Source organism: Natrix helvetica (assembly GCF_964273705.1).
Source record: "Natrix helvetica genome assembly, chromosome: W".
Classification (NCBI taxonomy): domain Eukaryota; kingdom Metazoa; phylum Chordata; class Lepidosauria; order Squamata; family Natricidae; genus Natrix; species Natrix helvetica.
In genome coordinates this window covers 69125797-69146733 of record NC_138555.1, presented here as the reverse complement: position 1 = coordinate 69146733, position 20937 = coordinate 69125797, and the positions used below count along the sequence as shown (strand labels likewise).

At 44.4% G+C, this 20937-nt stretch overlaps 1 protein-coding gene across 5 annotated transcripts in view; it reads left to right on the top strand.

The window, feature by feature from the left end:
- Nucleotides 1–20937, top strand: part of LOC309400685 (enhancer of polycomb homolog 1-like) — a 180077-nt gene that overhangs the window by 110165 nt on the left and 48975 nt on the right. For all 5 annotated transcript variants that reach the window (XM_081969283.1, XM_081969282.1, XM_081969284.1 and 2 more), the window contains exons 3-5: nt 13023–13168; nt 13247–13453; nt 18819–18967. In XM_081969283.1, the coding sequence (XP_081825409.1) occupies nt 13023–13168; nt 13247–13453; nt 18819–18967 (502 nt within the window). The remainder of the gene's footprint in view (nt 1–13022; nt 13169–13246; nt 13454–18818; nt 18968–20937) is intronic.

Sequence of the window (20937 nt, the reverse complement as noted above, 5' to 3'; positions counted from 1 at the left end):
CGCCTGCCAACATGCAGCTGCCGAGGTTCTTTTCCCGGTTCCAGACATGCACGGCAGAGGGCACGGACGCCCTCCGGAGCAAGTGGCCCCCGGGTCTCCTGTATGCCTTCCCTCCCATTCCCCTTATCCCGGGGACCGTCAGGAAGATAGTGTCAGAGGGGGCCCACGTTATCCTGCTAGCCCCCTATTGGCTCAGGAGACCATGGTTTGCGGACCTGGTTCAGCTTTCAGTTTCCCCACCGTGGAGGATTCCTCGGGAGGAGGTCGTTCTGTGTCAGGGGTTCCTGATCCATCCGGAGCCTCAGTGGCTCCACTTGACCGTCTGGCACTTGAACGGCAGATCTTGAGGTCGGCTGACCTCTCCTCTGGGGTCATAGAGACAATAGAGGCCTCCAGGCGGCCGTCAACCACCCGGATCTATAACTCCACTTGGTCCATGTTTGTTAGGTGGTGCACCCCGCGGGGACTCTCTCCCACTAGGGCCTCGGTAACCAATGTCCTAGACTTTCTGCAGAAGGGGTTGGAGGACGGCCTGTCTCACAACACCCTTCGCCATCAGGTGGCTGCTTTGTCCACCGTCTTGGGGGGGGAGGGGTCCCACTCACTTTCCCATTCTGCCCTTATTAAATGCTTCCTCAGAGGGGTGGCGAATCTCAGGCCAACCCCCATTCATAGGTTCCCCACATGGGATCTCCCTCTGGTTCTCAGGGCATTGACGGGGGCTCCCTTTGAGCCCCTCCGTACAGTCCACCTGAGGTTTCTTTCCCTGAAAGTGGCATTCCTCATGGCTGTCACGTCTGCTAGGTGGATTTCGGAACTGGGCGCCCTCTTGTCCAGGGACGACCTCTGTCTGTTCCATCAGGATAGGGTGGTTCTTCGCCTTGATCCCACCTTCCTTCCAAAGGTGAACACCCCTTTCCATAGGGCGCAGGAGATTATCTTGCCCAATTTCTGCCCGGCCCCTTTGCATGAAAGGGAACGCCTCTGGCACCGGTTGGACGTCCGCTGCGCCTTACGCATCTACCTCAGACGGACGTCAGACGTGCGCAGGTCAGAGGCCCTGTTTGTTTCCTTTCAACCAGGGTCACTGGGGGCCAGGGTGTCTTCTGCAACCATAGGTCGGTGGCTGCGGCAGGCCATAGTAGCGGCCTACAAAGCGTCAGGCCAGTCTCCCCCGACAGGCATAATGGCTCATTCAACTAGAAGCGCCGTGACCACGGTGGCATGGGCCACGAGGGCCCCGTTCGAGGATATCTGTCGAGCTGCCACTTGGGCGTCCCCGACTCCCTTCATACGTCAGTACCGTCTGGACGCGTACGTGTCAGCGGAGGCATCCTTCGGATGGCATGTCCTACAGCGGGTGGCGGACGTCCCTCCTCCTGGGCCCTAGGGGTTCTTTTCCCTCCTTGGGACATAGCTTGGGTATGTCCCTCATGTGACCCCTCCCTCTACTCTACTGGAAAAAAGAATGTTGGTCTTACCTGAACGTGTCTTTTAAGTAGAGTAGAGGGAGGGGTCACTACCCACCCTAGTTAGTGGTAGGGCCGGGCTTAGAGGCGGGCCGGGAGGTTCCTGGGTCTTGTATTTGACTACAGATGCGGAACTTTGACATTGAGGAAACTGGGAGCCAATGGGAAAGGAGGAAGATTGAAGATTTCCCTCAGTCTAATGGACCAATCAGGCTGTGACAAAACCCTCATGTGACCCCTCCCTCTACTCTACTTAAAAGACACGTTCAGGTAAGACCAACATTCTTTTTTCATCCGTCCCTCTTAATATCTGATTTAATTCTACTGGTTCTTTATAAAAAACATACATTTTAGCGTCTTTCTCATATTGAGATTGTATCTACACTTGTGGCCACCATGCTATGTCAATCCCTTGACTGCTCAATTCTTGTTTAGTTTTAAGCTCCCCCTCTTCATTCAAAATATCTTTTTATGTTGTAATTTTTCCCATATTAATAACATTTGGATGTATCAGTGCCTACATTGTAGAGAGCCAGACTGGTATTTTCAAATAGTGTTGTTCTTTAATTTTTACCCATACTGATAGTGCATTTCTGATATAGTGTCTTTGAAAATAGCTATGTATTTTGTTTTTTCCATACCATAAAAAGGTGTGCCATCCCAGTTGGCGATCATGTCCCTCTAAGATAGTCTGTTATGCCTCAAACTAATCCATTCTTTCACCCATGTAAGTACCAAGGCCTGATAGTACAACTCCCAGTCTGGCAGCCCAAAGCCACCTCTATTTTTAGAATCTTGCAGCATTTTCAGACTTATTCTTGCTTTTTTCCCTTGCCAGATACATCTTGATATTATTTTATATAGTTCTTCAAAGTGTTTTTTTCCAGCTTTATCAGAATTGTTTGAAATAAATATCATAATCTCTGCAAGGTGTTCCTTTTTATAGTGGCTATTCTTCCGCTCAGAGACAGTTGCTGGCTTTTCCACTTCTCCAGATCTAATTTAATTTGATGCATCAGCTTAAAATAATTGTCTTCTTTGATGGTTTCACATCTTGCAGTTAGTTGAATTCCTAAATATTTTACTTTCTTGACTATCTGTCGTCTTCATTAAATTTATTTCCATTTATCTGTAAGGTTTTTCACTAGTATTTTAGTTTTTTATTTATTTTCAATCCTGCAACTTCACCATAATCTTCTTTTTTTAAAATTAATTTGGGTCCAGTTTCTTGTGGATCTTCTAATATGAAAACCAAATCATCTGCAAATGCCTGTAGCTTATATTTTTCTTTTTTTATTTCTGTACCTTTTATTTCTGTATCTTGTCTAATATTTCTATTTAACACTTCCAATGTCAATATAAATAGTAGATGGGACAATGGGCATGCTTGTTTTGTGCCTTTTTTATATTACCATGTCCACATTTACCATCACCTTTGCTGTTTGTTTATAATATATTGCCTTAATCATATTTATAAATCTTGTCACCAAAGTCCATACATTTTAGTTGTAATAGCATGAATTGCCAATTTACGTTATCGGATGCTTTCTGCGCATCTAAGAAGATCAACGCCATTTGCTTTCCAGGATGTGCTTCATAATACTCCAGTGTGTTTAAAATCATTCTCACATTGTTTTTAATTTGTCTCTTAGGCAGAAATCCATTTTGGTCTGAGTATAAATTCATTCAAAAACCATTTTAGTCTCTCTGCTATTATCGAAGCATATATTTTATAATCAGCATTCAGTAGAGATATTGGCCTGTAGTTTTTTTTATCTGCATTAAATTTGACTCTTTTTTCAGTATGAAAGTGATGTTTGCTTCCATCCACAAATTTGGTACCTTCGCTTCTAACAGTACTTCATTATAAATTTCCAACATTGATGGACCTAAAGTGTCTTGTAGATACTTATAAATTTCTGCCGGTAGCCCATCTGGTCCTGGTGTTTTATTATTGTTTTGTCTCTTAATCACCTCTGTTAATTTCATCATCGTTATTTGTTCATTTAACATGGCTTTCACTGTTTCAGGCACTTTAGGTAATTCAGCTTTTCCAAATATTGTATTGTTCTATCTTCTGGAATTTTTTCTTGGTCATACAACTTTTCATAGTAATCCTGGATGATTACATTTTTGTCATCATTTGCATTTTCAAAGAAATTCTGTTTTGCACTTTTAACTTTTTGCGCCAGTTCTTCTTTTTCTGTTAGGTTCAGTTTGTGTTTTATTAGTTCTGTTCTTTCTCAAGCGTTGTAGGTTTGCTTGAGGCATGCAGTTAACTCCACGCTTGGGAATCTCATTCAGATCAAGTTTATTATCAGGCATTGTTAATAGCAAAACTTACAGTTCAGTGTTAAGATACTTCTGACTTTCCATAATCTGTCCCATCACGTGGGGTAAAAAGATGATGAATTGACTCCCATGCTGAGCAGAAACACAAACATTACTTCTCTGGTTCACAAAGGCATTTAAAATGACCGGCTATAATCTCTGCACGCTGGCAGAATGCCCCAGTGGCCAATCAGAAACACAGATGTGATCACATGTCATGGAACTACATTTCCCATAAGGCAGTCTCTGCCTACATTTCCCAGGAGGTAGTTTCTTAAAGGAGACAGATCTTAATTCCTACACTAACTATATACTGCTGGAGCAGCACACTCCCCGCCTGGAATTATAAATTCCACTATCAACTAACTTTTAACTAAAGGCAAACAAAGGCATGGCATAGAACAATGCAAACTTGACTATCTAATTAACTAAGAAAAACAAAGGCATAACATCAAACATGCAAACTTAACTAATTAACTGAGTTACACAAAGGCATCGCATCAACAGCATGCAAAGTTTGAGGTTCAATCTTCTAGTTCGGTCTTCCTTAGCAGCAGTACCAGATTGGTCTGGTGTAGAGCTTCTTGGTGAAAGTCTGCTGGTCGTGACATGACTCCAGCAGCTTTGCGACTTGAACTTCCACCTGGCGAACTAGTCCATCATTACTGGGTAGGACTTGGTGCACAAGTCCTATTGGCCACGAGTTCTGAGGTACGTCCTTCTCTTTTAGCAAGACAAGGTCTCCTTCTTCGAGGTTGGGCTCTTTGTTCTGCCATTTGTGGCAATCTTGCAGGGAGGACAGGTATTCCTGCTTCCAACGCTTCCAGAATGTGTTGGCAAGCAGTTGAACTTGTCTCCATTGTTGTTTATACATGTCCTTGGGAACGAAGTTCCCTGCTGGTGGTGGCCAGTCGCCTGTCTTCTGGGTCAGCAAGGTGGCTGGGGTGAGGATAGTTTGATTTTCAGGATCTGTAGAAACTGGACTCAAAGGTCTAGTGTTGATGATAGCTGCCACCTCTGCCATGAGGGTGGTGAGGACGATCACTGCTACGCCCAACACAAGAGGTCTCTGTCTGGAGAAGCATTTGAAGCGAGCTGGTTCTTGGGACTGGTTGAGGGGTAGTTGTGGTGCTAGTTTCGCCTTTCCCATGACGAAACCGACATAAACGTCGTTCTCCCTGCTGTAGACCCTGATGTATCCTACGGTTGCTATTGCCTTCGTTGCGGCGATGGGCAAGATGGGAACGTGCGTGCACTGCACAGGAACACTTAGAAGACTACTCAGGGAGGCACGTCACACCTCCCATTCTTGCTTTTGTTGGTTGTGCTGTTCGTCACTGGACCACATGAAATGTAGGTAGTTTCGATGGTCTTCTCTGACAAGGAATGAGTGAAACATTGCTGGACGTCACCTATGACGGTTATGGCTTCCTTTCTGAAGCAGATGAGTATGCCTAGCAGGCTGTTGGTGAGATCAGGTCCTGTGAGAAGAACTTTATTCAGGGAGAGGCCTTGGAGTTGCGCGCTGGCATCAAAGACTACTTGAATTTGGCCTGGCTTTGTGGGTGGTACACTCCAAAGTATGACAGGTACCAGCATTCCTCATCGTTTCTCACAGGTGGGGCAAGTTCTGCATGTCCATTCTGGGTCATCCTGTCCATGAACTCCACGAAATGAGCTTTCATTGCAGGCTTCCTGTTCATGAGTCGTCTCAGTCTGAAGAGGCGAGACAGAGCTTGCTCATGGCTGTTTGGAAGCCGTTGCCTGCGTATGCGAAAGGGTAGTGGAGCCACCCAATTCTTGGTAGCATTCTGTTGAAGTTCCTTGTCCATGAGCCTCAGAAATTCTTTGTTCTCTATTGACAAGGCCATGTCTTCTTTGCTGGTCTGGAACACTGTTGCTTCTAAATCAGGGTTGTTTGTCAAAGTCATGAAGTGTTTTTGACACGGTCTCAAGTGGGATGCTCTCCCATTACTGAGTGTGGAGGTTGCAAAGTCATTTGCCTGGGTTGGGACCTGCAGCCGATCGACACAAACTATTCCAAAGATGCCCCTTCCGAGTTGTGTCTTGAGGGCGAATGGGGAGCCCCTTGAGCCTTTGACCACTTCTTGGGGAGTGAAAGCGTCGGAGGTGTCTGCTCCTGGCAAGAGCAGGATTTCGGCTTTGGGATCCAGAGCAGGAAAGTGATTAGCCATTTGTCTCAGGTGAGGTATGGTGCTTGCTACCTCTGGTGTAGCAATCTGACTGCAATCATCTGGTAAATCATCCCATTCTAACAATGGCAGCAGAGGGAACTGTACACTCCCATCCAATGATTCTATGCAGAGTCCATCGACTTTTCTCTCCACTGTGCGCTGGGACCCAGTGCGCGTTGATATCATGAAGTGCGTTTCTTCACTTTGGACGTCAATGAGGCCAGAGAGTGCTGAACTGGCTGATGTGTGATAGCTTTGTGCATCTACTATTTCATGCATCTTCTCGGCTTCTTCTGGGCGCCCGTTGGGGTAGACTTTCACTAAGCAGATCGGTTGGTATGAGCAAGGGGATGGGGCGTCACCACATACTGACGTGCAATTGACACTTGCAGCCGCCTCTGGGTGCTCTTTGGTACCACACTGAGGCTCCTTAGCTGGATGAGGGTTAGGAGTTTTCTGTTGTGGCGACTCAGAGTCTGGATGCAGGGCACCTGGCTGACCGTGTTCTTTGGGCTGTACATCCACGCTCGAATTGCTTTGAAGGTCTGGTAAGGATTCCTTCACTTCCAGATTGAGGCTGTGAATCACAGCTACTTGTGTGCCTGCCTGCTGAAGATCCTTCGCTGTTGCTGATGGACTACCCTGATCACCCCGTGTTTCTTGGTTTGTCAGGGTAAGTTTTCTAATTCCGAGGAAGGAGTCTCGTGATCCAGATCATACGATGTCAGCTGTCTGACTAGTTTGTAGTTCTGGCGGTTGAGATTCTTCTCCTTGTTCCTGTTGTGGTGAGTTCGGGTCATCCACGTAGGCCTTAACATGCTTGTGTGGTTTTCTCACTTCCGGTTCCGGCGGCCGACGGCGACGAGCAAGCCTTGCTCGCCCCCCGCTTCCCTGGTGGGCTTCCCACTCCTTGGGGGGCACAGGACGCCCCGTAGAGGCGTCCTGCCGAAGGGGCGGCACCGCAGGGGATCCCTGGATCGGTGGCGGCCGGCAGGAGGTCCCCCGCCTCGCTCCAGGCACCGGGGAGCACAATGGGGAGACGCTCCGGCGTCTTCGCTACGATGCCGATCAGAGAAAAAGAAACTAGAAGGATGCGGCTGCTGTGCGGTGAGGCGTGAACTTTCTCCATTCCCTTTAACAACCCTAACAACTCTAACGAAAAAAAAGTCAGCTGTTTAAATCCTATTTTCGGTGTGAATTGGAGAGGCGCGGCTGGAGGGAGGGGGAATTCCCCCCCTCCCTCGGACAGGTGGCTGGAAACGATTTAGCTCTTTGCCCCAGGGAAAGGAGGAGGAGGGGGAGAGCCAACCAATGATGTCACGCTCCTATTTAGTGAATTAAGTGAATTTTCGGACTTAAGCCCTAAAACAATGATGATCTGGAAACTTTGAACATTGAACTTTGAAAACTTTATTTGTTGCCTCCAAACCCGAAGCTGGCAGGGCAAGATGGCACACTTCCGTTGTCTTTATGAAATGTGAAATCTGACTCCACCTTTGAAACTTCAGGCTTCCGGTCTTTGTCTCCGTGTTGCTCAGATAAGTCTCTTGTGGATTGCTGTTCTTTGAACTCCCTGGAGTGGAAATTTTGCTCTATTACCAGGGCCAGTGGAAACAAAAACTCTCTTCTGCCTGGACCTTCTGTCTCTTGGACTCTCTTAGCTGCCTTGCCTTTCTGATTGACCATTCTCTATACTGACCGAACTCTTTATGGTATAAAGAATGCCACCTAAAAAACCACCTCTGCCCCGACATCTGCAACCTCCAGTCCTAGTACACAGTCAAAAATAACAGCTTTGATGCAACCCAAATCTCTGGAGATGGACTTTCAACAAATGTTTCAGCAAATTATACAGGGATAAGAGGAAATAAAGAAACAACTGCAGGAGATGAAAGAAGAAATTAAAGAGAACCAGGCCAAAATTAATAAGAACTCACAGAGATTGGACCTCTTGGAGGGTGGGGCGGCGGAGATGAGGGAAGGGATGGAAGGGATGCAGAAGGGAAACAAAGAACTTGACTCCCAGCAGATGAAAATAGAGTTTGAGAGAATGTCCTTTTATCTTAGATTTCAAAATGTGATAGAGACAGATGATGAAAATATAAGGGACATCATGACAAACATTTTGGCTGACTACATCCAGAAAGAGAAGCAACAGATGGGGTGGGAAATAGACCTGGTATATAGAGTGAATTCAGCTTATGCTAGGACACACAATGTTCCCAGGGAGGTACACATTAAATTCCTTAGAAAAAGCACAAGAGATGAAATTCTGAGCACACAACGGGGGCAAGCCCTGACATACAAAGATAAGGAGATAACCATTCTGAAACAGATCCCCAAGAAAGCAAGAGAAAAAAGAAAAAACTATTCGCAATTAGCGAATAAATTATACCAGAAGGGTGTGTGGTTTAGATGGTTGATGCCTGAAGGTATGCTAATATTCTGGGAGGAGACAAGAGTTAGAATTAATAGACCCATAGAGGCACAGGCCTTTATGGAAAAAAACAAACTACTCCTAGAAAAACCTGAGGATCCTCCACCAGATACACAGGACACGGGAGGGGCCAGAGCTCTGTCGGCGGGGGGAGATGGGGCAACATTGAGAAAGCTCAGATCACAAAAATGAGTAAGAAAATCCACCTGACATAAACTGTTCGAAATTATTAACTGAACTTACATGCTGACTATATGTTATTATGTTACTATCTAATAATGAATTATGTGCAAATGTATACTATGAGTATGGAGGGGGGGCGCACCTACCGCACACTGCAGTTGCCAAAACTTGTAACCTATCCCCTACCTTTTCCTTTTGTAAAATATTAAAAAAACCAATAAAACTTTGTTTTTTTAAAAAAAAACATGCTTGTGTGGTTTTCTTTTTCCTGCTTCCTAGGACTGAAGTTGAGGGAGGTGCCATTAGCCTCCGCCTGTAGAGCTTTGGCCCGTATCATTTTTTCTTTTGCTTCCCGCTTGTGCTGAAGATATTCAAGTTGAGCCTGAGCTTTGGCATTACGTAGGTTCGCAGCTGCTTCATCTTCCCGAACTTTGACTTCCACAGCTGCCCTCTCTGCCTCACCTTTAGCTTCGCATAGAACTTTCCCTGCTGCCATCTCTTCCTTCAGCAGCTGCTCTTCCCTTGCTGCCTCTAGATCTGCCTTGGCTATCTCAGCTTCGATTTGTGCTTCTGCAGCTCTAGATGCCCGTGACATCTGGCTGTGATGGGAAGATTGCTGTGAAACACTGGTACCCACTCGAGATTGGGTTGGTTTTGGTCGGAAGGATGAGGCCTTTTTTGAGGGAGACGAGTCTCCCTCTTCAGACTGGTTTGGATAAAGTCCTTGCTACTTCGAAATTGCTTTTTACATTCTTTGTTTAATATCTGAAGGTGCAGCATCTCCTGGAGTTCTTCATTGTCATTTAGTTGTGACTGGATGTCGTTGAGACGGTCTCCATAAGCTATCCATTGCGCAAAGATTTCATCCATGTCCTCATCCAATGAGCGGAGGTGTTTGGGGGTTAATCATCTTTGAGTTTGTTGCAGAGATGCTGCAACTTCTTCCAGTGATTCTCGTTCTTTTGATAGAGCCTGTCCCAGATCAAGTTTATTACCAGGCATTGTTAATAGCGAAACTTACAGTTTAGTGTTAAGATACTCCTGACTTTCCATAATCTGTCCCATCACGTTGTGTAAAAAGATGATGATTTCACTCCCATGCTGAGCGGAGGCACAAACATTACTTCTCTGGTTCACAAAGGCATTTAAAATGACCAGCTATAATCTCTGCATGCTGGCAGAATGCCCCAGTGGCCAATCAGAAATACAGATGTGATCACATGTCATGGAACTACATTTCCCATAAGGCAGTCTCTGCCTACATTTCCCAGGAAGTAGTTTCTTAAATGAGACAGCTCTTAATTCCTACACTAGCTATATACTAGTGTAGGAATTAAATCACTAGCTTGATTTAAAAAAAAAAATTGTGGTTCTTTCTGTAAATCTAATTCCAGTCTTTTGTGTTCTTCTAATTTTTTTTATATTGTTTCTTTTTCTTATTTTTCTTTCCTATATAACAGCGATGGCAAACCTTTTTTGGTTCATGTGCCATAAGTGGGGGGAGCGCAAGGGGGTAGTGTGCGGGCGTGCCACACCCATAATGCAATGCGCGACCCCCCCCAGCGCGCATGCACGCACTACAGGCGCTCTCCCCCATTTTTTGCATGCTTTTTTTGCCCTCCCCAGGCTCCAGAGGTTTTATAGGAGCCTGGGGAGGGCAAAAACAGCCTCCCCCGCCCCTTGGAAGCCCTCCGGAGGCTTCAGGGACCTCAGGACGCTTCCCTGAAGCCTCCAGAGCAGTCAAAACGTTTGCTCGGAGGGTCGTTTTGAGCGTTCCGAAGGCTTGAGGGACCTTCAGGATGCTTCCCTGAAGCCTCCGGAGCAGTCAAAATGACCCTCCGAGCAAACTTGAAGTCCCTCCCCGAACTTCTGGTTTGCCCGTAGGGCCAGTTTTTTGTGCTCCGGAGGCTTCAGGGAAGCTCATGAAGCCTCCGGAGGGCCTCCAGGGAGGCGGCTCTTTTTGCCCTCCCCAGGCTCCTATAAAGGCTCTGGAGCCTGGGGAGGGCGAAAAATGGCTTTAAAAAAGGGTGAACTCAGCTGGCCAGCGCGCACATGCATGCTGGCCAGCTGACAGGGCAGCACCTCGCGTGCCCTGACAAATGGCTCCACGTGCCACAGGTTCGCTATCACTGCCCTAGAGGCAAACAAAGTCATAACTAAAAGCCAACATGGGTTTGTCAAAAGCAGATCGTGCCAGACAAATCTTATACATTCTTTGACAAAGTGAAAAAATTAGTGGACCAGAGAAATGCTGTGGATATAATTTACTTGGACTTCAGTAAAGCATTTGATAAAGTAGATCACAACCTACTACTTGATAAGATATAATATATATATATATATATATAAGAAAAAAGAAAATCCTTTATTTTAAACCCAGAACACAATACTACATTAGAACTTTCATTCAATTATACATATCACAACAGTATAAGTCTAATTAACTCCAATTAGCTCATTGAGTTCAAATCTCTCCCTCAAGTTTATCCTCATGGAATGGATCTTTTTCTTGTCTTATTTTCAAATTTAGTCAATAGTATTTTACAAACGTTGGAAATTATTCAACATTGTGTAAAAAGACAGAGGACATGCATTTACAAACTGATTTTATACATACAAAACTAATTTAAAGTTTTATTTCAATACATATAGCAACCTTATAAAGTTCCATCCTAACTAATTACATCATTAAATTTAAGTCACTCTCTCCAGCTTATCTTTATAGAATGAAGGCTTTTTCTTCTCAAGGGAGTCTGTCAAGTCTCTTTTCTTCAAGAAGTTCTTACCCCTATTTATATCCATTAAAAAATGTCCCAAAGGTGTTCTGTTAGAGTTAGACATTGTAAATTAACCTACAGCAAATCCTCGTAGATTAAAGTTTCCTTCTCTAAGATGACTATCATATCTTTTTTTCTCAAAGAATTCTCGACCTTGTCAGTCAGTATCCATGAAGAAAAAGTCCCAAACTTGACCTCTTGAAAGTTCTGAATTTACTTGGCATTCTTTTTTCAGTTGCACTGGGAGGGTTATATTCAAACCATCATCATAAAAAAAGCTGATATCAGATTTATATTCCAAAGGTACAGTTCGGTTATTTGCATTGTCCAGCATTTGTAGAGTTGACACAGTGGGTTGATATTTTTCTACACCTAATTGTGTCTTGTTCTTTTTTAATATCCTCTTTATAATTAATAACATCTAACTTATTTATGAAAAGAGCAATTTTCTGTATGGACTGTTCAAAGATTTTCTTGACTCCAGCTCAGAGTTAAACATCTTGGTATCTCCCTCTGGTGGTCAAAAAATGTTTATGTATTTCTTTATTTATTTAGCAATAGCACTTAGACTTATATACCACTTCGCAGTGCTTTTACAGCCCTCTCTAAGCAGTGTACAGAGTCAGCATATTGCCCCCAACAATCTGGGTCCTCAACAATCTGACCTCAGAAGGATGGAAGGCTAAGTCAACCTTGATCCTGGTGAGATTCGATCTGCCAAATTACAGGCAGCCGGCAGTCAGCAGAAGTAGCCTGCAGGACTGCACTCTAACCACTGCACCACCTTAAATTGCACCACTCTTAAATTTATTTATTCCTTTTTCTGGCCAGAGTTCATGAAAATCAGCAAATTGTAACCACCCACAACAAAACAGTACAGTGCTACAGATTATTTTAAAACTAGAAGATTAAAACTACACCTTTTATCCTTACATTTTAAGAGAAAAAATACTCCATGCTTCCTTATTTTGGCTGCCTTTAGCAACCCTCTTCCTTGTCATTTAACAATAAAGAAGTCTCAAAAATTATGTTCAAGAAGGAATGATAGGCTGTAACTAAAGAGAGGCTCTTTTAACTAATAGAGATAATAGTCTCATGAATTGATTTAAGAAATGAAGGGCACAGCTTATTGTCCAATTGAAAAATAAATTCCAAAATGGCTGTTTTATCCAACAACGACATGATTTCAACCCCAGCTTCAGCTCACCAGCTATTCTGAAGCACGGCTTCTAAAATTGCTTGCCAGACTGTTACTGTTATGGGAGGATCTTGAGGGATGATTCTGAGACTCTCCCTAACCCAGGAGAGTCAAATAAACAAAAGGAAGCCTGTTCCTTCTGTTGTTGAGTTGGAAAAACAACAGTCTAGAGAGAGATCATCTCTGGGTGTCTCAGCTGCTGACCATGGCTTCACTGAAAGTGACTTGAAATATTATTCATTTGTTAACATTTCAGCCATTTATCTGCATTTTATCCTACCTGGTTAAGATTGAAAGATGTATTAAACTATTGGGTTCAGCTCCTATAAAATCAGTTGTTTAACTGAACAATTCCAGATGTACATGAAAATCAACTTTATTCCATTTTGCCTAGATTATTTAAAATACATGAAAATGTTTTTCTCTGTTCAGCTTTTAGTTTGGATGCTGAGCAACCAGATTATGATTTGGATTCAGAAGATGAGGCCTTTGTGAATAAGCTGAAGAAAAAAATAGATATTTCTTCTTTGCAGTTTGAAGAAATGATAGTTCAGCTTGAAAAAGGAAGTGGTCAGCAGGTATAGTATTGTTTCAAATTTGAAATTGTTTTAAGTGTATAAATATATAGAACTGACATACTTGGATTTTCCCTTTAGCCAGTCAGCCTGCAGCAAGCCAAGCTACTCTTAAAGGAAGATGATGAACTGATTAGAGAAATATACGAATACTGGATTAAAAAGAGAAAAAACTGTCAAGGTCTCTCTCTTATCTCAGTAGTGAAACAGGAGAAGTGTGATGGTTCCAGCACAAATGATCCTTATGTTGCATTTAGAAGGAGAACAGAAAAGATGCAAACTCGAAAAGTGAGTATGCATGTTTATTTGTGTGTGTGTGTGTGTGTGTGTGTGTGTGTGTGTGCGCGTGCGTGTGTGTAGGCAAGCCAGTGATGGTGAACCTTTTCAGCACCGGAACCCACAGTGCTCAAACCAAGCATGCCGGAGCGCCGGAAACACATGTGCACTGGACAGCTGGTCTTCGGGTTTCCGATGCTCCGGCATGTGCGAAGCCCAGCTGGCTGCGGCACGTGCACCAGCAACCAGAACAACAGTTGACAATGGCACGTGTGCCCATAGAGAGGGCTCTGTGTCCCACCTCTGGCACGCGTACCATAGGTTCGCCATCACAGGTATAGGCCTGTGATGGTGAACCTTTTCAGCATCAGTGCCCAAACCGGAACACACACTGGAGCGCTGGAAACGCATGTGCACCAGCCAGCTGGTCTTCGGGTTTCTGGCACTCTGGCACACACAAAGACCAGGTGGCCAGCACACTTATGCGCAATGGCCATCTGGCCTTCGGGTTTCCAGCGTGCATGAGGCTCATGATGGCTAACCTTTTTGTCATCACGTGCCAAAAGCGAGCGCACACCCATAATGCAATGCGTGTGCGACCATCTGCCACACATGTGCGCAGGACCCCCGCACTCCCTCTGCCCCGTGCATGCGTGCATGACCCCATGGTCCCCCACCCCGTGTATGCATCCGTGACTCATGCATGTGCCCCACGCATGTGCCCCACTCCTGCACATGCGTGCGTGACCCCTGCACATGCTCAACAATCCCACGCATGTGCACGCAAGCCCTGCACATGTGCCCCACCCCTGCACATGTGCATGCGTCTCGCACATGTGCATGCGTCTCGCACAGAGACCCGGAAACCAGCTGGCCGGCAGGACGTGTGCATGCATGCTCAGTGGCGCTGAGCTGGGGCGACGGTACACGTGCTTGCAGAGAGGGCTCTGCGTGCCACAGGTTCACCATGACGGGTATAGGCTATTTCTCCATTCTTGTTGCATCTACAGACTGCTGTCCAGGGCCCTTTTTAAAGTGGACCAGATTCTTTTATAGGCGTGACACTTAACCCTCCCCACCTGTGACAATGCTAGCAAAGCTCTTGGATAATAATCAATCTTGTTCACTTGTAGTCAGAAGCCAGTTGGATGGAGTCTAGAGAAGTGTGAGGCTGATGTGTTGCAAGGTTTCCTGGGAAAGATTTTGCACATGTTGATCCTGTGGAAATGGGCAGTTTTTTGTGAGATGAGCTTGACTCTGCCTCATTTGGCTTGTGCATGCTGCCAAGGAGTAGATGGGGAGATGGGTCAAGTGGGATACGTTTGGGGCATTTGTACATCCTTTCCTTAAGGGGCTAACATTTAACCCAACTGCACTCAACAGCTATCACTCAGTTTGCAACTTTCTCCTCTTAGGGACGTTGAGAAGGTGGTTGTTTTACACCTGCAAAGGAGTCAGAAGTAGATTATCTGGACTCTTTTCTGTCAGGTTTTAGGCCTGGAAAGTAGCACTGACCATGATTATTTATGCTTTATAGTAGAGTTGTGCCCTTATAGTATCTCTCTAGACCATGGGTGTCAAACTCACGTCGTCACGTGATGTATCGGGACTTTTTTTTCCCTTCTCTAAACCGGGCGGGACGGGGCCAGCTCGTGATGCATCTGGCCTGCAGGCCGTGAGTTGGACACCGCTGCTCTAGACCACTGCTTTTCAACCTTTTCAGATTGTACCACTTTTAGGACATGACAATATTCGAGTACCACCAGTGGATTAGCAAGGTGTCAAAAACCTGATAACCAAAAAAAAGGGGGGGAAAGTGATAAAGTACACCCACTTACCACACTTTTAATGGGAAACTGGAGAGTGCTTACTGATAAAATTAAGTCAGATTTCAGGTGAAGACAATTCCTTTCCTTAGTTTTTATACATGTCAATGAAGAAAACACCTTCTCACACAAGTATGTGGAACCAAATGGCAGTAACGCTACAATAGCTTTCCCCCCCACTTCCGGGTACAGTTTTGCAACTTGGCTCCAGAACTTGGTCAGAATTCCAATATCACATCCTCTTGGCATGAATGTAAAATACAATGCAAACTTGGTGTGCAGTTTTTCCAAGTGATTTTTGATTGCAGTTTCAGTGTCTTCAGTGTCAACAACAGAATTTAGTTCAATAAAGTCTGACACATTGGGAAATGATGCAATATTTCCTTTCTTTACTTGGCCTATACACAGGGAGATTTTCTTGTAAAATGCACATACTTTGTCTTCCATGATAAACTTGCTATGACTATGGCCCTGCAGCGACCGATTAAGTTCATTTAGCTTTTTGGCCAAATAGCCAAGGCAGGACACCCAGAAGACATTTCTGCTAGGGGTGATAAAACATCAGGAACAGGTATGTTTCATCTCGTAGCTCGAATAATCTCGATAATGTTTCACCTCTCGGCAGCCAATGTACTTCTGTATGAAAGAGAAGAGTGCTGTGCTCATAATCCAAATCCTTGCATAATTGTTGGAATAAATGTCCATTCAATGGCGGGCTTTTGATGAAATTTATTATTTTTGCAGCATTCTCCAAAATCTCATGTAACAATGGGCTCATCCATTTAGAAACAAGTGCATGTCTATGTAAGATGCAATGATTTGAAACAATGGAATTCTTTCTTGTTTTAGCTTGTGCCCGAAGCTCTTCCTGTAATAGCTGCTGCACCATCGGAACGAATTGCTACACACCAAGTCCATAATATTCCATATTCACTGAAAAAATTGATGATTATTGTGAATATTTCTTCCCCAGTCGTTCTGCCAGGTAGTGGGTGGCAAAATAATATGTGTTGCAGTATATTGTCTGAATCAGGAACACACACAAAGACAATTAATTGTGCTTCACCAGCAATGTCAGTGCATTCATCCAATTGAAATGCAAATTTTTCTGCTGCTGTGATCTTTTCCACCACTTGTTGAGTAATGTCTGTGGCCATATCTTGTATTCGTCTTTGGACAGTGTTGTCAGAACTTGGAATATTACAAATATCATCAGCCATTTTTTTCATCAAGGAGAATTGAAGTAATTGCAATAGCAGAGGGAACCACGACTTCAACAATTGTGTGAGGCTGATTTCATTTAGCTGCTATCAAGGACAATTCATAAGATGCTTCCAGACATTTTTTTGAGATGGTTGTGGACTTCATGAAAGCAGCATGGCAGTTTATAAATTCGTCTCTCTTCTTCACAAAAAATGCTGCTGGCTTTTCAGTGTGCAAACATTGTTAAATGTCTCTGGAGCAAAGAAGGCTTAATGGAATGCTTGGATAGTACTTCATTGCAGATAACACAAACATGAAGCTGCTGATTGTTTTATTCTGCAAAATAAAATCCAAACTTCAAATAATCTTCACTGTATTTTCAATTTGATGCTGGTTTTAATTTCGGTGGTGGTTCCTTTGCTGAATCACTTTCCCTTTACACAAATGTATGACAAATGTATCCATATTTATTAATATACACCACTACCTTGGTGGTCAGGTGGCTGGTCAGCCCTTCTTCCTGTCTTCCTCTCCTCTCTTTCGCTTTCACTGCCTGCTGGGCTCTCCTTCCACAGCCTCTGCTTCTTTGTTGATCCCTCTGCTTGTCTCATAGAAGCCTCTCCTCTTCTCCGTACCCTTCACTTTCCCATCTTTTTTTTCTCTCCCTCACCCACCAAAACCTCTTCTTCCTTTTATATCCTCTCCTCTCTCCCCCATCCTCCTCTTCTCTTATGGGTGCACCACACTCTGGGGCTCAGGGAGAGCTCCAGCATTGGTCGCTACCCCAGTCTCCCCCATGCGGTCACAAACTCGCTGGCTGGCCATTGCACACAGTGCTGATCTGCTGGAGCCTGCACGCTCTGATTCTGGGGCCTCTACCGAGCCCCGGCGCTCCAGCTGACACTCTCACCCCCAAGGCCTGTCTGTTGCTTCCGGTGATAGCAGAGGCTGCCAGAAGTGCCAATCCTGGGCCTTCAGGCAATGCTGCTGCTTCAGCTCATCCCCCCCCCCCCCCCGCTACACTTGACAATGTCATGTACCACCTGCCAGGTGCCAAAGTACCACCAGTGGTACTCGTACCACCGGTTGAAAAGCATTGCTCTAGACCAACTGTGAGTGTTGGGGGGTACCACTTTATGCTGCTTCCGCTCTTCCTGAGTTGATGGCCCCAGCTGCTGTGTATTGGAACAAAGGTCAGTCCTGTAGACACTTCATCATGGAATGTATGAGGGTTCAAACCTCTTCCCCTTCTATATGAGGCTGGAGGGAGGAAGTAATTTTACAATTTGAGGTACGATATCATCAGTGTGCAGATGATGCCTAATTATACACCTCCATCTCAGATCAAATGGGAGATGGATAGGAGTCTTAACTCAGCGCTGACTGTAAGAGTCTAGGTGGGGAGAAAGAGGTTGAAACTCAACCTAGGCAAGTCGCAGAGTGCTTGCTATTTCAGAAACCAATTAATTCTAGGGTAACACCAATTTAAGCTCTTGATGCGGTTGTGCTCCTCCAGAAGCAGCTGATGTGCAATCTCATGATCCTCCTGGACTTGTAGCTCCTATTAGAACAGGAGGTGGAAGTTGTGGCCAGGAGAGCCTTTGCTTGGTTTTTTGGATGTGAATCTGTTGCTCTTGTTCCTAAAACTGGTAGCTGTCACTCACACTGTTGCCAGTTAATGTATTGACTACTGCAGTGTGCTGTACAAGGCACAGTCCTTGAAGAGAGAGAGAGAGATGCTCTAATTATTGTAAAATGGAATAGTTCATGTATTAACATGAACAACTTGATTTTCCCATATAACAGCAAGTACAGACTGGTTGCCAGTCTGCTTCTGTGTACAGTTAAAGATGCTACTGCCACCTTTAAAGTCCTACAGAGATTGTTTACCCCAAATAGACTCTGCCTGCCCAAATTGTGCCTTCAAAAATGCCTGATGAGAATCCCATGAAGTTTGGTGGGTGGGGATTCAGAAGCCAGAATTTTGTGCAGGAGTTCCTTTCTTATGGAATGGCTGTGAATGTTTAGGAAGGTCTTAAAAGCACGGCAATTCCAAAGAGTATTTGGGGACTAAACAGTTGTTAGTTTGTTGTACCTGGGATGATTGTGGGCATTGTTAATTATAAATGCATTTTGCAAATATTGCATTAGTTATTACATTTTTGTACTGTACTACTGGCTTGAATCATAGTGATTCAAGTTGCATAACAATCTTCATAAATAAATATTTAGAATTTGTGATTGAAAAATTATTAATCACAATATTCAAGTATGAAAATATTTGATGTACTGTATAATAGTTTGGTATCTAAAATATAAATATTTCATTTGTATGCTACATTTTGCAGAATCGAAAGAATGATGAAGCTTCTTATGAAAAAATGCTTAAACTGCGGCGGGATCTGAGTCATGCGGTAACAATTCTAGAAATCATGAAGAGAAGGGAAAAGAGCAAGAGGGAGTTACTGCATTTAACGTTGGAAATTATGGAAAAAAGGTAAAACAGTTTGGTTTTAAATTATGATTGCTATTAAATAAAGATCTTATTAAATTATAAAATTAATATTTTATACAATTGTAATATATTTTTTATTTGCTTCACATTTATAATATAGTTGTGCTTGTTGAGTGAATATGTAGGCATGGGGATAAAAATGGTGTTTTAGATTATCAAACAAATGACTTCTTGGTTGTCGTTGGCAAATCTTACTATTTTGGAGAAAAGGATGATTAGGGGTTGACATGTCCTGATTTCTTACATTCAGTCCTGTTGCCTCCAAATAGGAGTGGAAACATTTCTCTCTAAGACCCTGAGAGGCAGTGTCTATTGGACCACACAATATTCAAGTAGCAGATCAGTGGTGAGTTGCAGGCAGTACACCCCAGTACAGGCGTACCAGTGCCTGCCAGGAGCACCAGGTACCGTTCCGCTATGGTGCTCCGGAGAGCCCGCCCGCCCGAGCTACTTACCTATATTTAAGCTCTTCGGCGCTTCCGCACACGGAGCGTATGGTGCCTGCACGACGCTCCACCAAGCAGCTGGAGCATCACGGAGGCGTCGTGGAGGTAAGGACGCATGTGCGCACGTGTGCACACATGCATGTGGGGGACGCCGGGCCCCGTTGCACCGTAGCAGTTGCACCGGGATCCAGAACCCACCACTGTAGCAGATACATTAATGTGGTTTAGTATAAGTCACTGTCACATGAAGATGTCTTTTGCAATTTTGAAACTAAGGCAACTTTAGGCATCTATTTGGAGTTCTAGAAATGGAAAGTGTATATTAATTTGCAGGGATCGTTTTTCATTCTAAAGGGAGAATATTGGTTGGTTGGAATTTATTAAAATAGCTTTAAAATAAATTAAGAGAGTTTGTATTAGAAAAAAGATGCTGAGAGGGATTCAATTTACTATTTTAGAAATCCATGGTAACACTTGGTAATGACCAAAGTAGAATAAGTCTGCTTTGCTTGAAATAATATCGTTAAAGATCCATTACACTTTTAGAGTTGAAAATACTGTCTGAAAATATATGTTATTCTCACTATTATCTAAGGTTTATGAAATATTTAGCACTCTAAACACCTTGATTATTTCAAGCTCAGAATGCTTCTGTGAAGTCTGAACAGCACTTTTTGAAGCTGATTTTTTTTCCAAGCTGAAAAGAGATATGCTGTTCTCCATTGTTGGTGGAGATAGCATCCAGGAATGGGTTAACTACATCTGACCCAATGGAGACTGAGTCTGCATTTTTTTCAATATCCTGCTTCCTCCACTGGCTCCTCCCAGCTTTAGACTCAGTCACCCTTGGGACTAGATGTAAATAGCTTCTCTCCTCAGAATATTTTTTCCTAACAGAAGCACAGATTGCAATTAAAAGAAAAAAGTGGTTTTTGTAGAGGCTGGCTCCCTTTTCCTGATAACCGACAGGTTGAGCAGCCTTCAGGCATTCCTGGGTTACCCAGGACGTGGCAATGCGCGTGGTGGCAGCTCCAGCGCTGCGCCGCCAGAATGAGGGAATTGCTCCACTGGATCGCCGCTAAATTTGTCAGCTGTGCCGCGTGGCTCTGAGGAGGTGAGGAAAGGGGCGAAGCAAGGTTTAGGCTGGCTTTAAGCCACAGCTTCTCCCCTCGATAGCAGCTGCCATTTTGGGACCCTTGTGGAGCTGGCCACCATTTTGTTCCAGCCCATTTTGGCACAAAAGCTCTGGCTATCATTTTAAGAGCCTCCAATTGTGGTGTATCCCTATTTGAGACGCTACAGGTCCGGGAGAGCCTTGCAGGAAAAACAACGGCCCAGGCGAGCCTAATCTTCTTAGAAGGGCCCGGGCGAGCCCAGTTTCTGAGCGGGGAGGGTCTAGGAGAACCCGAACCGCAGCATGGCCACCCAGTTGTGTGTGTGTGTGTGTGTGTTTTGTGTTTTGGCTTCTCCTTCACCACGCCCTAGCCCTTCGTAGAAGGTGGAAGC